General features: G+C 39.4%; 1 protein-coding gene across 4 annotated transcripts in view; it reads left to right on the top strand.

The window, feature by feature from the left end:
* The window catches only part of MANBA (mannosidase beta), a 110904-nt gene that overhangs the window by 27959 nt on the left and 59057 nt on the right, over positions 1-23888 (top strand). For all 4 annotated transcript variants that reach the window (XR_014813315.1, XR_014813314.1, XM_003129294.7 and 1 more), the window contains exons 6-7: positions 4431-4606; positions 5782-5892. Coding sequence is in view for 2 of the 4 variants with exons in the window: in XM_003129294.7 (XP_003129342.4) it covers positions 4431-4606; positions 5782-5892 (287 nt within the window). In the remaining 2 variants the exon portion in view is untranslated. The remainder of the gene's footprint in view (positions 1-4430; positions 4607-5781; positions 5893-23888) is intronic.

Consider the following 23888-nt stretch of genomic DNA (forward strand, 5'->3'; position numbering starts at 1 on the left):
GGCTTTTGTGGGAAATAGACATCAGTGTACTTATTCTCTGAAGGATCAGGTAGTAAATATTTTAGCTTTTGGGGCCATATGGCCTTTGTGCAATTGTAGTATGAAAGCAACCAAAGGTAATGTATAAACAATGAGCATGGATGCTGTCTGGCTCTCTGAGGTGCTGTGATAAAATACCAAAGACTGGGTGGCTTCAGCCACAGAGGTTGACTTCTTACAGTTCTGGAAGCTGGGAAGTCCAAGATGAAGGTTCTGGCTGATTTGGTTTGTGGTGAGGCCCGTTTCCTGGTGTGTAGAGGCCGCCTTTCCACTTGTGTTTTCATATGGTGCAGAGAGAGAGAGAGATCGATTGATTGATTCGTCTCTTCCTCTTCCTTTACAGCTACCATCCTATCAGAATAGGACCCCACCCTTATGAACTCATTTAATTACTTCCTAAAAGATTGGGGTTAGGGCTTCAATGTATAAATTTGGGGGGAATGATATAATCCCATCCATAGCGGCTGTGTTCCAATACAATTTTATTTATAAAACAGGAGGTGGTCCAGATTTGGCCCAAGGACCATGGTTTGTTAGCTCATACTTTAGAGGAGATTAAACAATCATCAGAAAGTAGACTTGGAGATCTATTAGCATATTTCTTGGTCAAAATTTTTGTGACTCTGTGTTGTTGTGGTTAAAGGCTCAGCCAAAAGACACATTTGATGTCTATCATAGCTTGACATCATTAAAACAAATGTTCCCCTAATAATAAGCCCGCTCCCCACCCCCCGTAAAGATCCCGAGCACCACAAAGACATAGTTTGGGGGAAATTACTTGGGTGAGATTGACACACCTTAGAGGTTAAGTGTATATAGTCTCTAGTTTCAGACTGTCTTGGTTTACATCTTAGTCTTGCCATTTACTTGCTATGTGACCTTGGGCAAGTTACTTAACTTCTCTGTTTCAGTTTTCTCATTTACAGAATGATGTTAGTAATGGAATTTACCTGAGAGCAATCCTGTGATGCTTAAATAAGTTAATACATGTTGAGGGCATAAGACAATGCCTAGCTCACAGTAAGGTCTTGGTAAATGTTATCTATTATTAGTTCTTGAAATAAGAGATAGTAAGAAAAGCCAAGGGAATGTGAATGGGAGCTAAGATCAGGTAGCTCTCAAACATCTAGGGGTATTTTAGACAATAAAGAGCTTTGGATTATATTGGAGTGTGTGCTTCTTTTAAAAACAACAGTAACGTAGTAAAAGGAAAACTGAATGATGTAATATATACTTGGAAGGAGAAAAGTGCCTTTCTTTAAAAAAATATGGTTGTTTTGATATATTTTACTACATCTTGGAAAAACTTGGAGGTTCTGTGTGGGTAAATTGCAAAATTGACCAGATAAGGACAAACCTACTTCAGGCTTAGTGACCAGTGTTCTAAAGAATAAATCATTCAATAAATAAAAGTAGAAAGTCCAGGATTAGTTTTACTTCAGTGTGCATCAAATCCATCTATAGTTTTGGCTAATATGAGATGGAAATGATGAGATGTGTTGTGATCGTGATGAGAACAAGTCCGGTGTGGTTCTACATTCATAAGGGATCCCAGTTATAAAGTCTTCAGTCATTGATCAGCATACAAACTTTTATTTCTTTTGCGGTAAAGCCATGATCAACAATCCTCTCCTTATTTGTAGAAGGGTCCCTAAGGTATTTCTCAGCTGCTAACCTTTTCCTGTCCCTTCTTCAGAGAGAAAAACAGAAGCCACTAAACAAGAACTTCAGTTTCTTGCCATGAATCATACAAATTTAAGTGCTCTGTACAGTCACTGTTCTTCTTGTTGTAGCTCTGACACCTGCCCATCTAGCCTTTTTGGATATTTCACTCCTGGTTTCTCCTGTGTAACCTAAAAAATATGGGTTTGCTTTTCCACCCTGTTCTTGCCCAAAGCCTACTTTGACATACTGTCTTTTTAAAAAACCAAAACCAAAACACAATCCCAATTCTGGAGATATCAAACAATGTTAATTTAATGGTTGATAGAGGAAGGGGCTGTATTGCACATTATATAAAATACTACTTCAAAACCCTCTTGAAACCTTCTCCCCACCCCTTTTCCTTAGGTATCTGTCTCATCTTTCTTTTCTCCCATATCTGTCCTCTTTAGCCTCCCTCCCTCTCCTTTTTCTTTTCTTTTTTATTTTATTTAATCTTTTTTTTCTTTTTAGTGCTGCACCCATGGCATATGGAAGTTCCCAGGCTAAGGGTTGAATTGGAGCTGTAGCCAAAGGCCTACACCACAGCCACAGCAATGCAGGATCTGAGCCACATCTGCAATCTATACCACAGCAACTTGGGATGCGAGCCGCATCTGTGACCTACACCCTAGCTCACGGCAACGCCAGATCCTTAGCCCACTGAGCAAGGCCAGGGATCAAACCCGCATCCTGATGGATGCCAGTCAGATTTGTTTCCACTGAGTTACAACAGGAACTCCTCCCTCTTCTTTTTCTTTTCCTCCTCTCCACCCCTAGATTTTCCAAGTGGCACTTTCTTTCCCTTTTTGCACAGATTTCATGTCTTAGTACTTCTTCCATTTACAATATGGTATATCATTATGCTGAGGTCCCCAGTGATTTTTTTTTTTTCTTGGCCTCCTCTGTGGCATGCAAAAGTTCCTGGGACTAGGGATGAACCCATGCCACAGGAGTGACCTACACTACAGCAGTGATGATGGCAGATCATTAACCTGATGCACCCCCAAGGGAACTCCTCAGTGATTTTTTTTTTTTTTTAGGGCCACACCCACGGCATATGGAGGTTCCCAGGCTAGGGGTCTAGTCAGAGCTACAGCTGCAGGCCGACGCCACAGCCACAGCAACGCCAGACCCAGGCTGTGTCTTCGACCTACACCATAGCACACGGCAACACCGGATCCTTAACCCACTGAGCGAGGCCAAGGATTGACCCTGCAACCTCATGGTTCTGAGTCAGATTTGTATCCACTGTGCCATGACGGAAACTCCAGATTTTTTTTTTTTTAAATGCAAATCTGATCTTGCTATTCTTTTGGATAAAAAATCTTGAATGGCTGCTCATTGATCTGGAATGAGATTGCCAAACTCCTCCCATGACCCAACTTGAGCTGGACCTTGAGCTGGACCCTGCTTACTCCTTAGTCATGCTGACCTCCACCAGTTTCATCATTGCTCAAGTCCTCGTTATGGCATTGCCCTCTCAATTGCGGCTCTTCACATTTGCCTTTCTCTCTTGTCTGGAATACTTGTCCTCCTCTGAACTTAGCTACAGCATCTTCTAGGCTTAGCTAGATGCTGCTATTGCATAAAACCATTCCCTCACCCTATGTAAGGCAGGCGTCCTTTCTTCCTATGCTTCTCTCCTTTTTTTTTTTTTTTTTTTTTTTTGGCTGCACTCCTGGCATATGGAAGTTCTTGGGCCAGAAATTGAACCCAGGCCACCCCAGCGACCCAAGCTGCTGCAGTGACAATGTCAGATCCTTAACCCTCTGCTCCTTCCTATGCTTTTAAAAACAATCTTTTAATTCTCCCATCTTAGTATTTTCACACTTCTGTACTTGGCCATATCCCATTAGACTCTTAGCCTATGAGGGCAGGGGCTGTGTTTATTTACCCGGGTCACTATTGACAGCTCATCATTTAGCAAAGTACATGGCACATTGATGGTTCTCAGTAAATATTTCTTGGATAAAAGAGTCTACATTTAAAATGTATTTTTATTTTTTTCACATTTGATTAATTCTACTACATCTAAGTTTATGCCTTATTATATGACTTAAAGACCCTCAGTATTTTTACTTTGTAAAAAGAAACAAGCAAGTGTGTACCATTCTTGGAAGATTTTTTGTGTGTGTGTGTCTTTTTTGTCTTTTTAGGGTGGCACTGGTGGCATATGGAGGTTCCTAGGCTAGGGGTCGAATTGGAGCTGTAGCTGCTGGTCTACACCACAGCCACAGCAATGCGGTATCTGAACCGTGTCTGCAATCTACACCACAGCTCATAGCAATGCTGGATCCTTAACCCACTGAGCGAGGCCAGGGATCAAACCTGCATCCTCATGGATACTAGTCGGGTTCGTTAGCCACTGAGACGCAGTAGGGACTCCCATCTTGAAAGCTTTATGTTATCTTTCTATTTGTAATTTTCTATTTGTGCCCTTTTTATAAAGTTTCTGTGACTTATAATTGTAACATTTTTAGAGTAAGGGTATATATAGAATATATAATTTTGGTTATTCTTCTTCAGAATGAAGGATTAAACTCTAACATTAAAAGAGAATTTTTGCTGAAATTTTTATCATGATGGCATTTGTGGAGCACTTATAGTTTAGAAGTTGCTTTGTTCTTTTTTTCCAGTGTATTATATATATATACATTTTTCTTTTTCTTTTTCTCTTTATACCTTAGATAACAATATCCAGGAGTGGAATCTTGAAATAGATTCTTCTTTTCATGTTGTCAGTTCAAAGCCAGTTTTTGGTCAAGCGATTGTAGTCATTCCTGAATTGCAAACACAGCGGACATACAGCATTGAACTTAAGCATGGGAAGAGAATTGTTAAGCTCTTTGTGAAAATTAACAAGGTAAATGATAGTTCTTCCTCAGAAGCACTACAGAGCATTGAACAGTATTTTGAAAAGCAATACTTTTTGAAAGAAATGCTTAGAAGGAAGGGACTGAGTATTAAAGAAAAATGTACTTTTCCCATTTTTTCTTTTACTCTTAACCTGTCATGTATTTTGTGTAAGGAATGGTTTTCCCAAATTTTAAGATTAAGAAAATGGAGGTTATGTGATTAATTTGGCACCCTTTCCTCTCAAAAAGTCAGGTGTGTTATATTTTAATTTTTCTGCAGTATTTGCAGTATCCAAAATCCAAAATACATTCTAAGCATTATATTAAATGCTGTGATTATTTTTAGTACTTGTAAACTATTTTAATTATTGATGCTTATTCTACATACAGAATTCTAATTCTAAACTTATGATTTTTCATGAGTAGAAGTGGACTGGATTTTACCTTTTCTTTTTCCCTATTTAATTTCTCTAATGAACAATTGTTGGCTGAAAAGGATGGAGCAAATCAGCATTCAGTGGAGTTCCCCTCATGGCTCAGTGGTTAACGAATCCTACTAGGAACCATGAGGTTGCGGGTTCGATCCCTGGCCTCCCTCAGTGGGTTAAGGATCCAATTTTGCCATGAGCTGTGGTGCAGGTTGCAGACGTGGCTCGGATCTGGCATTGCTGTGGCCCTGGCGTAGGCTGGCAGCTACAGCTCTCATTAGACCCCTAGCCTGGGAACCTCCACATGCCTTGGGTGTGGCCCTAGACCCTAGAAAAAGAGAAAAAGACAAACAAAACAAAACTGCATTCAGTAACTCTTCAGATAAAGTAGGAACTCAAAACAATTTTCTGAGTTCTGGATTTGAAAGAAGAATCAACTTCAAAGTCCAGTTCTGAGTTAATAATGTAGAATAAATGCCACGTGAGTGTTGGAATGGAAACAGTTGTTTTTCTGAATGCCCATGTTATTCTGTTCTTTCCTTTCCCTTTTGATGCTTTAATTAATGCTAAACTCTTAGCATGTTGATTTTTAAGTATTATCTGTGGATTGATATAATTTGGCATAATATACAGTGAGAGAGATTAATATTGCAGTGTGCTTGACCATGAGAAATTGATGTGATGCTCAGAATTACTGTATTGTTTTGCTGAAAATATGCCACAGAGTACTCAGAATAACATATTATTTCTTAAAGAATATTACTGTAAAAACTTGGTGGCCTCATGGACATGGAAACCAGACTGGGTACAACATGACAGTACTTTTTAAGCTGGATGGAGGCTTAAGTTTTGAAAGATCAGCTAAGGTAAGCAAATACTTCAAGATATTTTGTGAACAAAAGTGTATTTCTTGTTAAAATAGCAATAGAGGTCTTGGTAGGAAAAGAAAAAACCAGCAAAACTCCTGTAACCCTACCATTCAGAGATAATTACTGGTAACAGTTACATGCATTCCAAAGCTTCTGGTATATGTGTATTTATATTTTTTTAATGGATCGGACTTTGCACAGTATTTCATTTATAAATATTTTTCTACTGTGTTTTTAATTGTACTTTATTCAAAGTAACACACATATATAATTTAAACCTCAGGTATTATTTTGTTCTTATGAAAGTTCATATGAAGGTTCATACAAGGTTCGTGTGAAAAATAGAATGAATCCCTTGTCCAACCCTTTCTATTACTATCCTACTCCATAGAGTCAATAATTTTTAATCTTTACCTCTCCAGTCTGCTGATTATCTTCATTTGCCCAAGTAACATGCTTCTGCTAGTGTTTCCTAATTTTTCAGTTTAATATTATCTGCAGACTTCACACCCTGAGGATGAGGGTGTCACTCTGCTCTGTGATTCTCTCTGGGGACCCCTGCTTGGCCCCTATGTACACATTTTGCCTCCCTCTGCCCTCCCAATGTAGCCTTATGGCCATTTTATGTTAACTTGATATTCACTGTTTATATTGATATATTACAAAAATACTATTCAAAGCTGAACCACGTGGTGTCCTAAAAGTATATTTTCTTTCTTGTGCAATTTTCTGTTTTCCTTAGAGTTAACAATTGTCTCATGTGTCTGGTCCCTTGGTCTTCCCCTTTCCCTTTCTCTAAATCATATACAAACTCTCTAGCAGACCTTTTAAGTTTAGTCACACTCACTAGGTAATCTATCCATTGTGTATTATTACTATTATTTTTCTTTTAATTTTTGTTATTTTATGAAACTCTCTCTCCTGGAGCAATTTGCTCATCTCCCTGATCTTTCTTGGTTACTCTCCAGACCTTCTACTTAACTGTTAGCTTGGAATGCACTTTTATCATTCTAGGAATTCCCTTCATCTGTTTTCTAGGAGTTCTAGGTATTTCCTTCATCTTTCACCTAGATTAAACAAGGAATCCTCTTTGTTTGGAGCCATGTCTCTCTCTCTTTTTTTGACTCCTCACTCTTGGTGAAACACTTTGTCCAGTAGATTCCTGCGAATGCATTGTAGATAAAATATAATTACATTCTAATTTCTATTTTCTTGTATAGAATTATTTGTGTTTACTTTTTTTTTTTTTTGGTCTTTTTAGGGCTGCACCTGCGGCATATGGAGATTCCCAGGCTAGGGGTCCAATCTGAGCTACATCCACAGCAACATGGGATCCAAGCCACATCTGCAAACTACACTGTAGCTCATGGCAACGCTGGATCCTTAACCCTCTGAGCGAGGCCAAGGTTTGAACCCACAACCTCATGGTTCCTGGTTGGATTCGTTTCCACTGTGCCAAGATGGGAACTCCCCATTGTGGCTGTTGTTTTGCTAGTCATTTTGTGAGCTCTCTCAACCTAGAAACTCAATGTGGAAATTTTCTTGTATTATATCTTTTATCATTTTTTTGTTCATTATCTTTGTTCTATTTTCTGGTACTACTATTAATCAGATATTGGACCTCCTAGACTGAGCAATAGTCTTAGATTTCCCCTTCCATATCCCATCTTGTCTTGTTATTCAATGTTCTGGGAGACTTACTGGATTTTGTCTTACATTTTTTTGTTTGTTTGTTTTTGCTTTTTAGAGTCACACCCATGGCATATGGAAGTTCCTAGGCTAGGGGTTGAATTGGAGCTACAGCTGCCAGCCTACACCACAGCACAGCAACTTGGGATCCGAGTTGCAACTGTGACCTACACCACAGCTCACAGCAATGCCAGATCCCTGACCCACTAAGCAAGGCTAGGGATTAAATCTGCATCCTTATGGGTACTAGTTGAATTTGTCTCCACTGAGCTATGATGGGAACTCCTATCTTAACGTTTTCAATTAGCTGAGTAATTTTTGTTATCGCTTAAGACATTTCTTTTTTTTTTTTTTTTCGTCTTTTTGTTGTTGTTGTTGTTTCTATCTCTTGGGCCGCTCCCGCGGCATATGGAGGTTCCCAGGCTAGGGGTTGAATTGGAGCTGTAGCCACCGGCCTACGCCAGAGCCACAGCAACTCGGGATCCGAGCCGCGTCTGCAACCTACACCACAGCTCACGGCAACGCCGGATTGTTAACCCACTGAGCAAGGGCAGGGACCGAACCCGCGACCTCATGGTTCCTAGTCGGATTCGTTAACCACTGCACCACGACGGGAACTCCAAGACATTTCTAAAATATTTTTGTTAAAAAAATTTCTGTTTAAAAATTGCATCCTATTTGTATTTTATAGTTATAATATCTTCTCATTTCTCTTAGACTTGTAATTATTATTATAAGTAGTTTTGAAGTTTTCTTTGCATTGCTTTTTCTTTCCCGTTTCTGGCCACACCCTAGGCATACGGAAGTTCCTGGCCAGGGATCGAATCTGAGCCATAGCTGTGACCTACTCCACAGCTGCGGCAACACTGGATCCTTTATGCATTGCGGGAACTCCTTTGCATTATTTTTGTTTTCTGCATTCCTTTATTCTATTTATGTATTTTATCTGTGTCTTTCCCAGTGGAAACGTTCCTGGAATGTCTAGTGATCCTTGGTGTCAATTCATTCTCAAGATTAAGGTGCAAAAATGCAGATGAGAAACCCTGTATGAGCCTTAATTCAGATCTATTTCTGTAGCTGTAATCTTGTGTGTGTGTGTGTGTGTGTGTGTGTGTGTGTGTGTGTGTGTGTGTGTTTAGCTTTGTCAGTGATGACATTCTCCATTCTCTTGTCAGGGAGTCTATTGGCAGAAAGGAATTAAAGGTCTGACCATCAAGAAGTTTCATCTGTTCCCCCTCACAGTAGATTTTGTATCCTCAAGCCTTTCTGATTCTGAAAATAATGCTTCATGAGCTTCAGGTTCCCTTCTCCAAAACAACATACTGAAGTTCTGCTTTTGGGATTAAAACTACACAAAAAACTGCTTCTTCATGTTACTTTAAACATACTAAAGTTGAGCCAGGATTGGAACTGGAGCTATCTAGAGATGACAGTGGGGAAAAACAGCCTCTGTCCTTTAAAGGAATGCTTTCAAAATAGCTCTAGAGAAGGACCAATCCTCCCCCCCCTGAATCTACTAGGAACTGATATTTAAAATAAAACACAATAAAAATGTGTCCCCCTGAAGACATACCCATCTGTTTTGCCTATGAATCTATGAATAAGCCTTAAGGTAGCCCCAGTTAGAGGGTCTTAAAGGGCACAATCTGATTTTAGTCTGAAGAAATGGCTAGTTCCTGTCCAGTTTCGCGTAGAGCACTAAAGATCTGAAAGAACTGGCCTTTGGTATTTATTAGCCATAGGCTCCTTATCTAGTCCTTCAAATGCCATTTCCTTATATGCGTATTGGCACAGTAAAGATGAGGTAACTTGACTCTGGCTTATAATAGTGTACGATAAGCAATAGTGATATTAATCATCTTCATAGATTTCCTCCTTCCCTGACATCAACCTTTGGTGTTTGCACCTGCCTAGGGTTGTACTCTGGTGTCACCGCTCACATTTGGAATTACCTCTCCTGTGGGCCAGACACCACACTCAGTTTGGAGCTGTACCCTTCAGGAGTGCGTTTCTTACTTTTCCTTTGGTTAATTATGCTCTGTGTTTTCTGAGGCATTGTGAGTGTGTGTGTGTGTCTCCACTGGGAGAATGTCTTAGAGCTGTTTAAAGAGCCTGGACTTTCCCTTCATTCTAACTCTCTGGACGTAAGGTGTGTGCTCGGTCACAATGTTGAGTTTGTTCTGTGTCATCCTCACGAAAGTGTGAAAAAAAAGAATCATTCCAGCTTACCACAGAGAAAGAAGAGGAGCTTCTGTGTTATTTTGTTTGTGGGAAATAAATTCTTTTTCAATTCAGGCTAATATGGTTGCATCATTATTTATTACATATAAAGATGCGACTCTCAGCAACAGGAGTAAAGGAAGAATGTCTTGCCTCATGCCTTGTATTAATGTATGTCTGTGAAATGTGCCCTTTGCCTGTGGCTACTGTAGAGTTATTTTTGAGGCTTATTCATTCACTAAATACTTAGGGAGCATCCACTGTGTTTCAGCCACTTTGCTAGGCTCTGGTGATAGAGCAGTGAATAAGATACCATTTCTATTTCTTTCTGAGATCTTAGTAAAACAATAATTAAATAATTAAACAAGCAATAATTAAACAAGCAATCAGTAAAGTGTGGTAAGCACTCTGGAGAAATACAGAGTCCTGTGCAATCACAGAGCAGGGCATCCTGGGGAGATTCCCAGAGAAGCTGAATTCTGTGTCCAAGGGAAGCAGTGGAATTCGACCACCCAATGTAGCAAAGAGACAGAAGAGTATGTCAGGGCCCAGGCACTGAAGGACTCTTGTGTGTTTGTGGAGGTGAAAAAAATTTCAGTGTGGCTGTGTTTGAGTTTGAAGTAGATCAGGGATGATGTAAAGGTAGGCTAGGGAGGATCCCACAGGACCTAGGAAGCCATGTGAAGGAATCAAACTGTCCTGACAGTGAGAATGCTTTGAAGGGTTTTAAGGAGAGAGCAATGATCATGCTTGTTTACAAAGATTGCATGGATCAGATTGCAAGAATGCCAAGAGTGGGAGGCTCTTCAGAAGACTATGGCACAGACTATGGCTCATTCAGGCACAAGACGATGATTGCATGGCCTGTGAAATTGCTGAGGAGGTAGATCTGAGAGGGATTTAGGAGGTAAAACCGCCAGGCTTGATGATGTAGGAACAGGAGAGAAGAGTGAGCTGTGACTGTTTCTTAAGTTGCCCGTTTGGCAGTTCTGTTCTTTAAGTATGCAGAAGGGGGAGCAGGTCTGGGGATGAGATAGGGTGAAAATTATTTCTTTTTAGAGCTGTTTTGTGTAGACTGATTGAGAGTTACTTGAAAATAATATTTGATGAGCATTTCAGTATATGAGTCTGGAGCTTAAGTATTCGACGTGGGTCAAAGATACGGAGGGTAAGTCAAGAGGAAACAGATAATTGTAGTCATGGGAGGCCACGTCACTTATGGTTAAGTGATGGTGCCGACCTAACAAGCTGTAAGAAGACTAGAGCATCACTTCCTTGATAGTCCTGTCAAAGCAGATAACCAGGATCTAATCACGAGAAAGCACTGGACACTCCACACTGAGCTCTGTTAGTGCCAATCTTCAAATCTACTTCAATCTGCAAATCTTCAATCTTCAAAAAGACTGAAGACCTCTTCAATAGTGAAAGAGACTAGAGAAAAGTAACATCTGGGTGCAATACCTGATCTTTTTTTTGCTGTAAGCAATGTCATCGGGGAAATTGGCAAAACTTGAATGAGGTCTCTGGGTGGAAGGTATTTAGGAGTTCTTTGCTATTTTTCTGTAAGTTTGAAATTGTTTCAGCATTTCACCATTAAGGGAATGAAAAGCAACAAAATCATGATAGGAAGGGGCCAATAGACAGGGAAGGACTGGAAAGAGTTCAAAACAAGATAATTGAGAAAGTGAGATGTGTGATAAGGAAGGGGAGGGAGGCAACACCATGCTACCTGGTGGATCCGCTTGGGCACTGGGCTCTTTTTTGTCATCAGAGGGGTAAAAGATAAAAAAACATATGCAGAAGGAAAAATGGAGCTTGGGGATGGAAGTAGTTTTTCAAGATTTTTTAGGACCACTTGGGGTATATTTTGTTTCTGAGGCAATTGGCAAACTCTCTTTCAGTGGAGTTTAAAGAGGAAAAGTGAACCTGAGAAAGGAAGTGTAGGGAATTCTGGTCAGACAGCTCTTCTCTCCTGGGAACTAGGATAGAATGTTGTCTGCTTGGAGTGATAGGCGCCAAGTTAGACATTTGAGGAAAATGAGAAAATGTGAGAAAGGGCTGGAAAGGGCAGTGGCCACTTGGTAGGACTTTGAGGCAGCAGTGAGGGCCCTGCTGAGCTTGAAAACTGTTCATCTTTTATTTGAGAGTCAGAAGACCTTCACTTTGAAAGAACTACTGATTTCTTTTTTTTTGTCTTTTCTAGGGCTGCTCCCGTGGCATATGGAAGTTCCCAGGCTAGGGGTCGAATAGGAGCTGTAGCCGCCAGCCTATGCAAGAGCCACAGCAACTCAGGATCCGAGCCGTGTCTTCGACCTACACCACAGCTTATGGCAATGCCGGATCCTTAACCCACTGAGCAAGGCCAGGGATTGAACCTGCAACCTCATGGTTCCTAGTCAGATTCGTTAACCACTGAGCCATCACGGGAACTCCAAGAACTACTGATTTCTGATTGTGACATTTTTGGCTGGTTTGATGGTGTTCTTCAAGCTTTTGTAAATGTATGGTAGGTTTGAAATTGTCCTCTGAGCCTTCTGCCTGCCCTGCTTCTGCCATGCTAATTAAATCCCTCATATATGAGACATACTTTAAAATTTGAGGTGAGGCTTAGGTCTGAAATAGGTATCTTTCTCTGCTATGGGCTTTGGAATCATCTTTTTATTTCTAAGATGGTATGGAAATGATAATTTCATATCATGTAGGAGCCTTAATGTACTATTTTATTTAACCTGCTAAAATTTAACTGTAACCTTTCCGGTTTGTATTTTCTAATTAAAAGATTCAGAAGAGAGCTGTGAAAGTGATTAAAGGAATAAAGGATAGAGGAATAAGATAATTTAGCTTGAAGGAGAGCTGATAATTTATGCTCATCAACATACATTTATAAACAAATTTATAAATTTTTTGTTTATGAAATTTTTATTTATTTATTTATTTATTTTTTATTACTCAAATGAATTTATCACATCTGTAGTTGTATAATGATCATAACAATTTGATTTCACAGGATTTCCATCCCACAGCCCAAGCACATTCCCTCCACCCCCCAAACTGTCTCCTCCGGAGACCATAAGTTTTCCAATGTCTGTGAGTCAGCATCTGTTCTGCAAAGAAGTTCAGTCTGTTCTTTTATCAGATTCCACATGTCAATGAAAGCATTGGATGTTAGTGTCTCATTGTAGGGCTGACTTCACTTAGCATGATAGTTTCTAGGTCCATCCATGTTGCAAAAAATGCTGGTATTTCGTTCTTTTTAATGGCTGAGTAATATTCCATTGTGTATATGTACTACATCTTCTTGATCCACTCCTCTGTCCATGGACATTTAGGTTGTTTCCATGTTTTGGCTATTGTAAATAATGCTGCAATGAACATTGGAGAACATGTGTCTTTGTGAGTGGTGGTTTTCTCTGGATAGATGCCCAGGAGTGGGATTACTGGATCAAATGGTAGTTCTATGTTTACTTTTCTGAGGCATCTCCATACTGCTTTCCACAGTGGTTGCACCAATTTACAATCCCACCAACAGTGCACTAGTGTTCCTTTTTCTCCAAACCCTCTCTAGCACTTACTGTTTGTAGACTTTTGGATGATGGCCATTCTGGCTGGTGTAAGGTGGTACCTCGGAGTGGTTTTGATTTGCATCTCTCTAATAATGAGTGATGTCGAACATCCTTTCATGTGTTTCTCTGCCATCTGTATGTCTTCTTTGGAGAACTGTCTGTTTAGATCTTTGCCCATTTTTGGATGGGGTTGTTTGTTTTTTTGGTATGGAGGTTCAGAAGGTGTTTATAAATTTTGGAGATGAATCCCTTGTCAGTCGATTGACTTGCAAAGATTTTCTCCCATTCTGTGGGTTGTCTTTTTGTGTTGTTTAGGGTTTCCTTTGCTGTGCAGAAACTTTGAAGTTGAGTAGGTCCCATTTGTTTATTTTTGTTTTTGTTGTCAATACTCTGAGAGGTGGATCTGAGAAGATGTTGCTGTCGTTTATGTCAGAGGGTGTTTGGCCTATGTTTTCCTCTAAGAGTTTTAGAGTGTCTGGTCTTCTATCTAGGTCTTGAATCCATTTGGAGTTGATTTTTGTGTATGGTGTTAGGGAGTGTTCTCATTTCATTCTTTTCCATGTGGCTGTCCAGTTTTCCCGGCACCACTTATTGAACAAGCTGTCCTTTCTCCATTGTATATTCTTGCCTCCTTTGTCATAGATCAGTTGGCTCTAGGTGCGTGGGTTTAATTCTGGGCTTTCTGTCCTGTTTCCCTGACCTATATGTCTGTCTTTGTGCCAGTACCATGCGGTTTTGAGGACTGCTGCTTTGTAGTATAGTCTAAAGTCCGGGAGCCTGATTCCTCCAGCTCCATTTTTCTTGTTCAGGATGTCTTTGGCTATTCTGGGTCTTTTGTGCTTCCAAACAAACTTTAAAATATTTTGTTTGAGTTCTGTGAAGAATGTCCTTGGTAGTTTGATAGGGATTGCATTGAATCTGTAGATTGCCTTGGGTAGTAGAGTCATTTTGATAATATTGACTCTTCCAATGCACGAGCGTGGTCTATCTTTCCATCTATTTGTGTCATCTTTGATTTCTTTCATCAGTGGCTTATAGTTTTCAGAGTACAGGTCTTTTGTCTCTTTAGGTAGGTTTACCCCTAGGTATTTTATTCTTCTGGATGTGATGGTAAATGGGATTGCGCCCCTAATTTCTTTTTCTGCTCTTTCATTGCTAGTGTATAGAAATGCTGTTGATTTCTGTGTATTGATTTTGTATCCTGTGACTTTGCCAAAATCGTGGATGAGCTCTAACAGTTTTCTGGTAGAGTCTTTAGGATTCTTTAGGTATAGTTATGAATATTTTTAAAATTGAAGTATAGCTGATTTCCAATATTGTGTTACTTTGAGGTGTACAGCATAGCTGTTCAGTTATTCTTTCCCTATGTGCTATTATAAAATATTGAATATAGTTCTCTGTGCTATTCAGTAGATCTTTGTTATTTTGTACCTAGTAGTATGTATGTGTTAATCCCAGACTCCTAATTTATACCTCTCCCCTTTCTTCTTTGGTTACCATAAGTTTGTTTTCTATGTCTATGAGTATTTTTCAGTTTTGGAAATAATTTCCTTTGCATCATTTTTTAGATCCCCCGTATAAGTTATATCACATGATATTTTTCTTTCTCTCTCTGACTTACTTCATTTAGTTTGATAATCTCTAAATCTATTCAGCACATGGCATTACTTCATTCTTTTTTATGGCTGAGTAATATGCCATTGCATATATATATATATATATACACACACTACATCTTCTTTATCTATTCCTCTGTCAGTGGACATTTAGGTTGCTTCCATGTCTTGGCTGTTGTAAATAGTGCTGCACTGAATACTGGGGTGCATGTATCTCTTTTTCTCTCTCTCTCTCTTTTTTTTTTTTTTTTTTTTTTTTTTTTGCTTTTTTAGGGCCATACCTGTGGCATATGGAAGTTCCCAGGCCAGGGTTTGACTCAGAGCTTTAGCTGCCAGCACAAAATACCACAGCTACAGCAACACCAGATCCAAGCCATGTCTGCAACCTACACCATAGCTCATGACAATGCTGGATCTTCAACCCACTGAGCAAGGCCAGGGATCAAACCCACATCCTGGTGGATACTAGTTGGGTTCCTTGCCACTGAGCCATGATGGTAATTCCACATGTATCTTTTTGAATTATGGTTTTCTCTGGAATATGCCCAGGAGTGGTATTGCTGGATCAGATCGGTAGTTCTATGTTTAGTTTTTTAAGGAACCTCCACACTATCCTCCATAGTGGTTGTTTGCTGTGGAAAAGCTTTTAAGTTTTATTAGGTCCCATTTGTTTAGCTTTTATTTCCATTACACTAGGAGATGGATCCCAAAAAGATATTGCTGTGATTTATGGAGTTTTATAGTATCCATTCATATAGATTTTTAATCCATTTTGAGTTTAATTTTGTGTGTGGTATTAGAGAAGGTTCTAATTTCATTCTTTTCCATGTAGCTTTCCAGTTTTCCTAGCACTGCTTATAGAAGAGAATGCCTTTTCTCCATTGTATATTCTCACCTCCTTTTCTGTAGATTAGTTGACCATAGGTGCATGGGTTTATTTCTGGGCTTTCTGTCCTGTTCCATTGATCTATGTGTCTTTGTCTTTTTATGCCAGTACCATACTATTTTAATGACTATAGTTTTGTAGTATAATCTGAATTTAGGGAGCCTGATTCTTGCAGCTCTGTTCTTCTTTCTCAGTATTGTTTTGGCTATTCAGGGTCTTTTGCATTTCCATACAAATTTAAAAAATTTTTGTTCTAGTTCTACGAAAAATGCCATTGGTATTTTGATAGGAATCTGTAGATTGGTATTTTGATAGGAATCTGTAGATTGTCATCCTGACACTATTGATTCTTCCAATCAATTCTTCCATCTGTTTGTCATATTCTATTTCTTGCATCAGCACCTTATATAGTTTTCAGAGTATGGGTCTTTTGCCTCCTTAGGTATTTTATTCTTTTTGATATAGTGATAAGTGGGATTTTTTCCTTAATTTCTCTTTCTGATCTTTTGCTGTTATTATATAGAAATGCAACAGATTTCTGTGTATTAATTTTGTATTATTTAGGGTATTTTTTTATTCACATGTAGTAAGAATAATGGGGGAGGATGTGATGTGAAGTAGAGCATATGAGATTGAGCTTACTCACAGGGGAGGTGGTGCCATAGTCTATGCTGTTTATACTAGTTTGGGTAACTGAGGAACCTCTCAGAATTCATTTGGTGGGAATTTTAAAGAGGGTTTAGGAGTTCCTGTTGTGGCACGGTGGGTTATGAACCTGACTGGTATTGGTGAGGATGCGGGTTTGATCCCTGGCCTCACTCGGTGGGTCAGGGATCCAGTGTTGCTATGGGCTGTGGTGTAGGTTGCAGATGTGGCTCAGATCCTGCGTTGCTGTTGCTGTGGTGTAGGCCAGCAGCTGCAGCTCCAGTTCAACCCCTAGCCTGGGAACTTCCATATGCCATGGGTGCAGCCCTAAAAAGCAAATAAATAAGTAAATAAATAATAAAGAGAGTGTATGTCCATTTGTTTGCATGAGTGGGATGGTAGAGGTTGGATGGAATGGTCTCTTGTGCCCCCCTACAATTCCATGATTGTAGAGAGGAAACTGAATAAAGTAAAAATCTGAATTCTTATGCAAGTTTTAGGAATCAGTGTTTGCTTTTGAAATTTAGATAAAAGGTGTAGATTATTGCCAAATTTGGTAAGAGAACTAACACCTCATTCACCTTTTTTTTTCCCCACCTTTTTCTTCTGGGGAATTCAGTTTCTTGCCAGCCCTAAGTTTCTTAATGTTTCAGACCTACTAGTGTTTCAGCAAGCAAGAAATTCTGAGTACTACTTGCCTTCATTATCTATCTCCTTGGCAGAAGTCTCTTAGTCTGATTCCTTTACAGCCTTTATTGGGTGGAAATGTGTCAGGCTTGGATTTTTAAAAATTTTTTTATTTATTATAGAGTATGACATGTAAAAGAAAAAAAAGACAGAACATAAGTGAAACTCTTAATGAATGATCAGAAAATGAGAACTCATGTAACCATCATCTTGATCAGGAAACAAGAGTATTACTAGCACTTTGGAAGCTGCCCCCTCGGTGAGCTTCCCCAGTCACTACCCCTCTCTCCTTCCCAAAGATCCACTGTCCTTGCTGCTAACAGTCTAGTCTACTTTTGCTGTTTTTAAACTTAATGTACATGGAACCACATAGTTTGTCTTCTTTCGTGACCGGGTTATTTGGCTTCATGTTATGTTTGCGACATTTAGAGATATTGTGTATAGTTGTAGTTGGTTTACTTACATTGCTATGTAATAGTTCATTGCATTACACATTCTGCTCTTCAAACTGGGTGGTTTCCAGTTTGGGCTCTCCTAGGTAATGCTGCTATGAACATAATCATACGGCAGTCAGAGCTTATATGCCCCCAACAGTGTTCTTGCTGGGAGTGAGGTTGCTGGATCATAGGGTGTGCATGGGCTCAGCTTTCAGGGAGAATGCTTACCTGTTCTCCAAAACATTTGTATTCCACCTTTACTTCACATGCTTACCTACTCACTGATGCTCCGTACTGTGTTGGAGGAGACTTTTTTGCCCCCTTATCACCGGCCTTTTTTAAATCTCCTCTCTAGTGCTCATGGTTTCCTTGTTATCCTGGGCTCACTTTACACAAAATATTTCTATTTCTAAAGTATCTCATTGAAACCCATAATGCTAGGTTTATATCTTTCTTGCATCTCTTCCATTGACATTAGACATATATATATGCATCTTATTTTTTTTGTTTACTGGATCTGTCACAAGAAGCAATACAGTTGACTCAGATGGAAGTTGGGGAAGTTACAAATTTGGCTGCAGCTTATGCAGCACAGATGTACCGTGTCATAAAAAGAATGCAGGTGCTGTGGGGAAGGTAAAGTGTTGACTGCATTTCTTCTGAACAGGGAGGAGTATCTTGACTTTTCAGTCTTTTTTCTAACAAAAAGAAAGCTTTGTGTATAAATGGTAATAGGAGAAGCTGCCCTGGGTACATGGAATGAAAAAACTTCCCAATGACTCTTTTTGCCATTTTCCACCCAGGTTACTTAAATACTTTTATCCTACTAATTGATTATATTGAATTGCCTAGCTAATATGTGTTAAAAGCATGAAAAATATTTTGGAATGATTATCATGGTTTACCTTTCTGGAAAAATAGGTGATCATTTAGTTGCTGTTTATCTTTAGCATAACTTATTTTCTAAGACTTTTCCAAGTATTCTCTACATAAGGTAAATCTTTTTGCTAAAAGCAAGAGAAGGTAGTAACTGTTTATATTTGATCTGGCATCAAGATTCTCCAATTAAACTATAGTAGGGGAAGAAAAAATAGTGTAATCATATGTATTCCACAATTAGAAATTATATTGCACAGTTCCCAAGTCAGAGGAGGTAAAAGATTGCCCTTAGCTACAATTAGAAAAATAATGGAGATTTCTTTTTCTTCTTCCTCCTCCTCTTCTTATTCTTCTTCTTTTTCTTTCTTCTTCCCCTTGTTCTTCGTCTTCTTCTTCTTCTTCTCCTTCTTTTTAAATTTTCACTTTGTTCTTTGTTTCTTGAGTTCCCAGTTTCATCTCTGCAATATCCACAGAGCAGAAAGAAGTCACAATGCCAGAGCTAACGCTTGGCTCTCTAAAGACCTTAAAAGCACATAGCCAAAAAATATGGAATTCAGAATAATCAAGGTCTATTTCTTTTCTTCTTCTTTTTGTGGCCGCACCTACAGCATATGGAAGTTCCCAGGCTAAGGGTTGAGTTGGAGCTGCAGCTGCAGGCATATGCCACAACCACAGCAACACTGGATCCAAGCTGCATCTGTGACCTACACTGCAGCTTGCATCAATGCCAGATCCTTAACTCAGTGAGCGAGGCCAGGGATCGACCCCACATCATTATGGGTACTAGTCGGGTTCTTGACCTGCTGAGCCGCAATGGGAACTCCCCATCAAGGGGTATTTCTGACCACTTCTGTACTTTTGAGCAATATTGAGGGTTCACAGAGACTGTGAAGTGTATCTCCTTCTCTATTTCCTAGGTTTCCTAGGCCAGCCATGACAAATGGAGTAGCTTAAAACAAAAATAATTTTTCTCACAGTTTGAAGGCTGGAAGTCCAAAATCAAGGCTTTGGCAGGGCCATGTTCCTTCTGAAGGCTTCAGGGAAGCATCCTTCCTTGCCTCCTCCAGCTTCTGGTGGTTGTTGGTAACCCTTGGCTTGTGGCTGTATCATTCCATTCTCTGCTTCTGTCATCACATGGCTTCTCCCCATGGGTGTCTCTGCTTTTCTTATAAGGACCCCAGCCCCTGGGTTAGGACCCATCATATAGTAAGACCTCATTTTAACTTAACTAATTACATCTGCAAAGACCATATTTCCATATAAGGTCACATTCTGAGTGACATGTATTTTGAGGGAACACTGTTCAATTCAGGACAACTTTCTTTTATCCTTATCCCTGTTGAAGTTAAGTATTTCCAAAATGGTTATAGGCAGTGCCTTACCCAGTGTGGACTGTGGGAGCAGTTAGCATTGGGTTCAGGTGGTAAGTGGATGCATTGTGTGTACACTACAGGTGGCTTATTTTTTATTAGTAGTCATTTCTGGCAATTCTGTGCAGTGTCCGTGATAAAATATTCCTCTCCCCACCCCCAAATCTTTTGTTTGTTTTAACTATGTGTATGATTGTACTTGAGTTTTAATAACATCTGTGTAGACTTCAGTGTAGCACATTTTTATTATTAACCCTTTGATAAGTGTCATAGTCTAGACAGAGGTGAATTTGGAGTCGTCCCCAGGCTCTCGGAGATTCAGCTTCATACAGTCATTTTGAACATGTGCTCATAACAGTTTGAAGTTGTTTACACTTGTTTTGGGCATAGTTCATGACCCCAGTTCCTGTTTTATTACATATTCTTGCATTTAAAAGTAGATTAGAAATGATAGCACAATAAATATAAAGAAGGAGGAACTCAACATGAGTTACTTCATTGTAATCTCTTGGAGTTTTTGTCTCTATGTTTAAAATTTTAATATAAAGAAATAATGGATGGCGTTCCTGTCGTGGCGCAGTGGTTAACGAATCCGACTAGGAACCATGAGGTTGCGGGTTCGGTTCCTGCCCTTGCTCAGTGGGTTAACGATCTGGCATTACCGTGAGCTGTGGTGTAGGTTGTGGACGAGGCTCTGATCCTGCGTTGCTGTGGCTCTGGTGTAGGCTGGCAGCTACAGCTCCGATTCGACCCCTAGCCCAGGAACCTCCATATGCCATAGGAGCGGCCCAAGAAATGGCGAAAAGACCAAAAAAAAAAAAATTGATAAGCTGGACTTCATTAAAAGGAAAACTTACCCTCTGCCAAAGACAATGTCAAGAGAATGAAAAGACATGTCACAGATGGGAGAAAACTTTTGCAAAAGACCCATCAAGTTAAATAAAATAAACAAAGAACTCTTAAAACTCAACAATAAGAAAATGGACAATCCAGTTAAAAAATGGGCCAAACATTTAACAAAAACCTCACCCAAGAAGAGATATAGATGGAGGGTAAGCATATGAAAAGACACTCCACATTATGTGTCACCAGGGAAATACAAATTAAAATAACACAACAATGAGATAGCACCACCATCTGTAAGAATGGACAGACTTTGCAACCTGACAATTCCAAATGCTAGTGAGGACTTGGACCAACAGGAACTCTCATTCATTGCTTCTGGGAATGTACAATGGTACCTCCATCACTTTGGAAGATAGTTCGGCAGTTTCTCACAAAATTAAACATGATCCAGCCATTGAGCTGCTCGGTATTTACCCAGAGAAGTTGAAAACATGTGAATGTTTAGATCAACTTTCTACCTAACTGCCAAAACCTGGAAGCAACCAAGGTGTCCTTCAGTAGATGAAGTAATAAAAAACGGCTTCACCCAGACAGTGGAATATTATTCAGCACTGAAAAGAAGTAAGCTATCAAGTCATGGACAGACATGGAGGAATCTTAAATGCATATTACCAAGTGAAAGGGGCCAATCTGGAAATAATTCCAAGTGTGTGTTATTCTGGAAAAGACAATACTGGGGAGACAGTGAAAAGATCAGTGGTTGCCAGGGCTTGGGGGATGAGGGAGGGATGAATAGGCAGAGCACAGAAGATTTTCGGGCAGTGAAACTACTCTGTATCGTATCATAATGATGACAACGTGTCATGCATTTGTCCAAACTCATAGAATGTACAACACCATGAATGAACCCTAAGGTGAACTTTGGGTGATTAGGGTGTCAGTATAGGTTCATCGACTGTAACAAATGTACTGCTGTGGTGGGGGATGTTGACAGTGGGGAAGATATATATGTGTGAGAGTTGGGGGAACCTTTGTATTTAACCTCAGTTTTGCTGTGACCTTTAAGTGGCTCTAAAAATAGAGTCTTGGAGTTCCCATCGTGGTGCAGTGGAAATGAATCTGAGTAGGAACCATGAGGTGGTGGGTTCTATCCCTGGCCTTGCTCAGTGGGTTAAGGATCCGGCGTTGCTGTGAGCTGTGTGTAGGTTGCAGATGAGGCTCAGATCTGGCATTGCTGTGGCTGTGGTGTAGGCTGGCAGCTATAGCTCCCATTGGACCCCTAGCCTGGGAATATCCATATGCTACAGCCCTAAAAAGACAAAAAAAAAAAAAATTATATATATATATATATATGTCTTTATTTTAGAAAAAAGAAACTAAAAGTGTGAACTGTGATGGATAGGTAGTGTTTTATTTGATAAGTGCATAGTTGAATTCAAATATGAAATATTTTACTAATTTTAATACCTTCAGAATGGAAATTTATTCTTTTTGTCATGTGATAAGTGTTTTGAAGCTAAAGAATCAAAGTAAAACATGACATCAGTGATATGCTTTAGTAGTGGCAGATATTTAAAAAAACCAGAATACTGTGGAATTCTTTTTGATAGCATGCCAGATGCTTCCTGCACAGATCAAATATGTGCGTTAATCAGATATGTGCATAGAGAAGGTACTAGAGTTGAAATAAAGAAGTCCTTCTTCTCTTTCTGGAAAGACTGCTTTTGGACTCAAGATAGCTTGAAAGAACTGGACCATTGCTTCATAAACCTCTGTTGTGGTCGGCTCTATCACAGTGCTGCGTATGTGGCCAACATTCACAGTGGAGTTCATACGGAAATCAAAGAGATTAATCCCAAATTCTATTTCTGCCTCTTGGAAGTCGTTCTTTGAACCTTGTGGAATTTGCTCCTTTGGGAACATTTCTTCATGTGCGATGTTTCCTGGAAATTTGGAAAAATTTTATTCATTCCTTTTAATCTCACCTTTTCATTGGAAAAAGCTGCAGAAAAACTTTCCTAGGCCAGGAATGCTCATTATGAAGTTAGGGCCCAATAAAGCAAATTTTGAAAAGTTAATCTCAACTTTGAAGTCCTGTGTGAGCCAAAGAAAATGTAGACACATGTGAACTAGCTTAGCTTTTGTTCTCTGTAGCTTTTCTCTTCTGAATTACATCCCCCTGCCCCCGGCATAGAATTTTGGATGCAGTTGATCAGGCATAAACATATATACTTTGGATCATGTACAGTGAAATGCCAAGCTTTGAAACACTTCTTTGAGGATAAGTGCACAGAAATTTTGGTGAAGGCTATTTATTTTGCAAAAACAACATGTAAGAAGATGGACATTTACATAGGAAAAAAAGAATGAAAATTTAAAGAAGAGTGCCAGGAGAAACTACAGAAGATGTTGATCTTACATTGCCTGAAGAAATCAAAACAGCCGTGTTGAATATGCCAGTCATTTTTACCAAGAACTGGGCACTTGTTCTAAAGTAATGGATCAAATGTCTGTGTTCACTATCATACAGCCGTTTTCTCTGATTTGGCAGAAGAAATACTTGAGAAGAAATACTTGAGAATACTTGAGAACTGAATTTTTTTTTTTTTTTTTTTTTTTGTCTTTTTAGGGCTGTAGCATATGGAAGTTCACAGGCTAGGGGTCAAATCAGAGCTACACCTGCTGGCCTACACCACAGCCACAGCAATGCCAGAACTGAGCCTCATCTGCAACCTACACACAGCTCACAGCAACGCCGGATACTTAACCCACTGAGTGAGGCCAGGGATTGAACCTGCGTCCTCGTAGATGGTAGTCAGATTCGTTTCCGCTGAGCCACGATGGGAACTCCAAGAACTGGATATTTTTTGAACCCAGGAGCATTTTTGAACAGTTTGAATGGATTTCAAGGAAACAAAGCCATGGGTACAATTGGATTTTTTTTTAAATTTAGTGTGAAGTGGGATTTTTTAATGACTCTCTGACAAATTTATCTTTTATGTCTACTACTTTCCCAAGATATTTGTATGTCTTTGGCTTTGTTTGAAAGAACATTTCTAAATTGAAATTAATAAAAGATGTTTTTCCATCAACTATGCAGGGATAGATTGACAAATCTGGCTGTATTCTTTATAGAACATATATATGTGAAGATC

The sequence above is a fragment of the Sus scrofa genome, chromosome 8 (genome assembly GCF_054392235.1).
Source record: "Sus scrofa isolate SSC_HxYL_T2T_F1_AM1 chromosome 8, Sscrofa_HxYL_maternal_Yorkshire_Landrace_v2.0, whole genome shotgun sequence".
NCBI lineage: Eukaryota > Metazoa > Chordata > Mammalia > Artiodactyla > Suidae > Sus > Sus scrofa.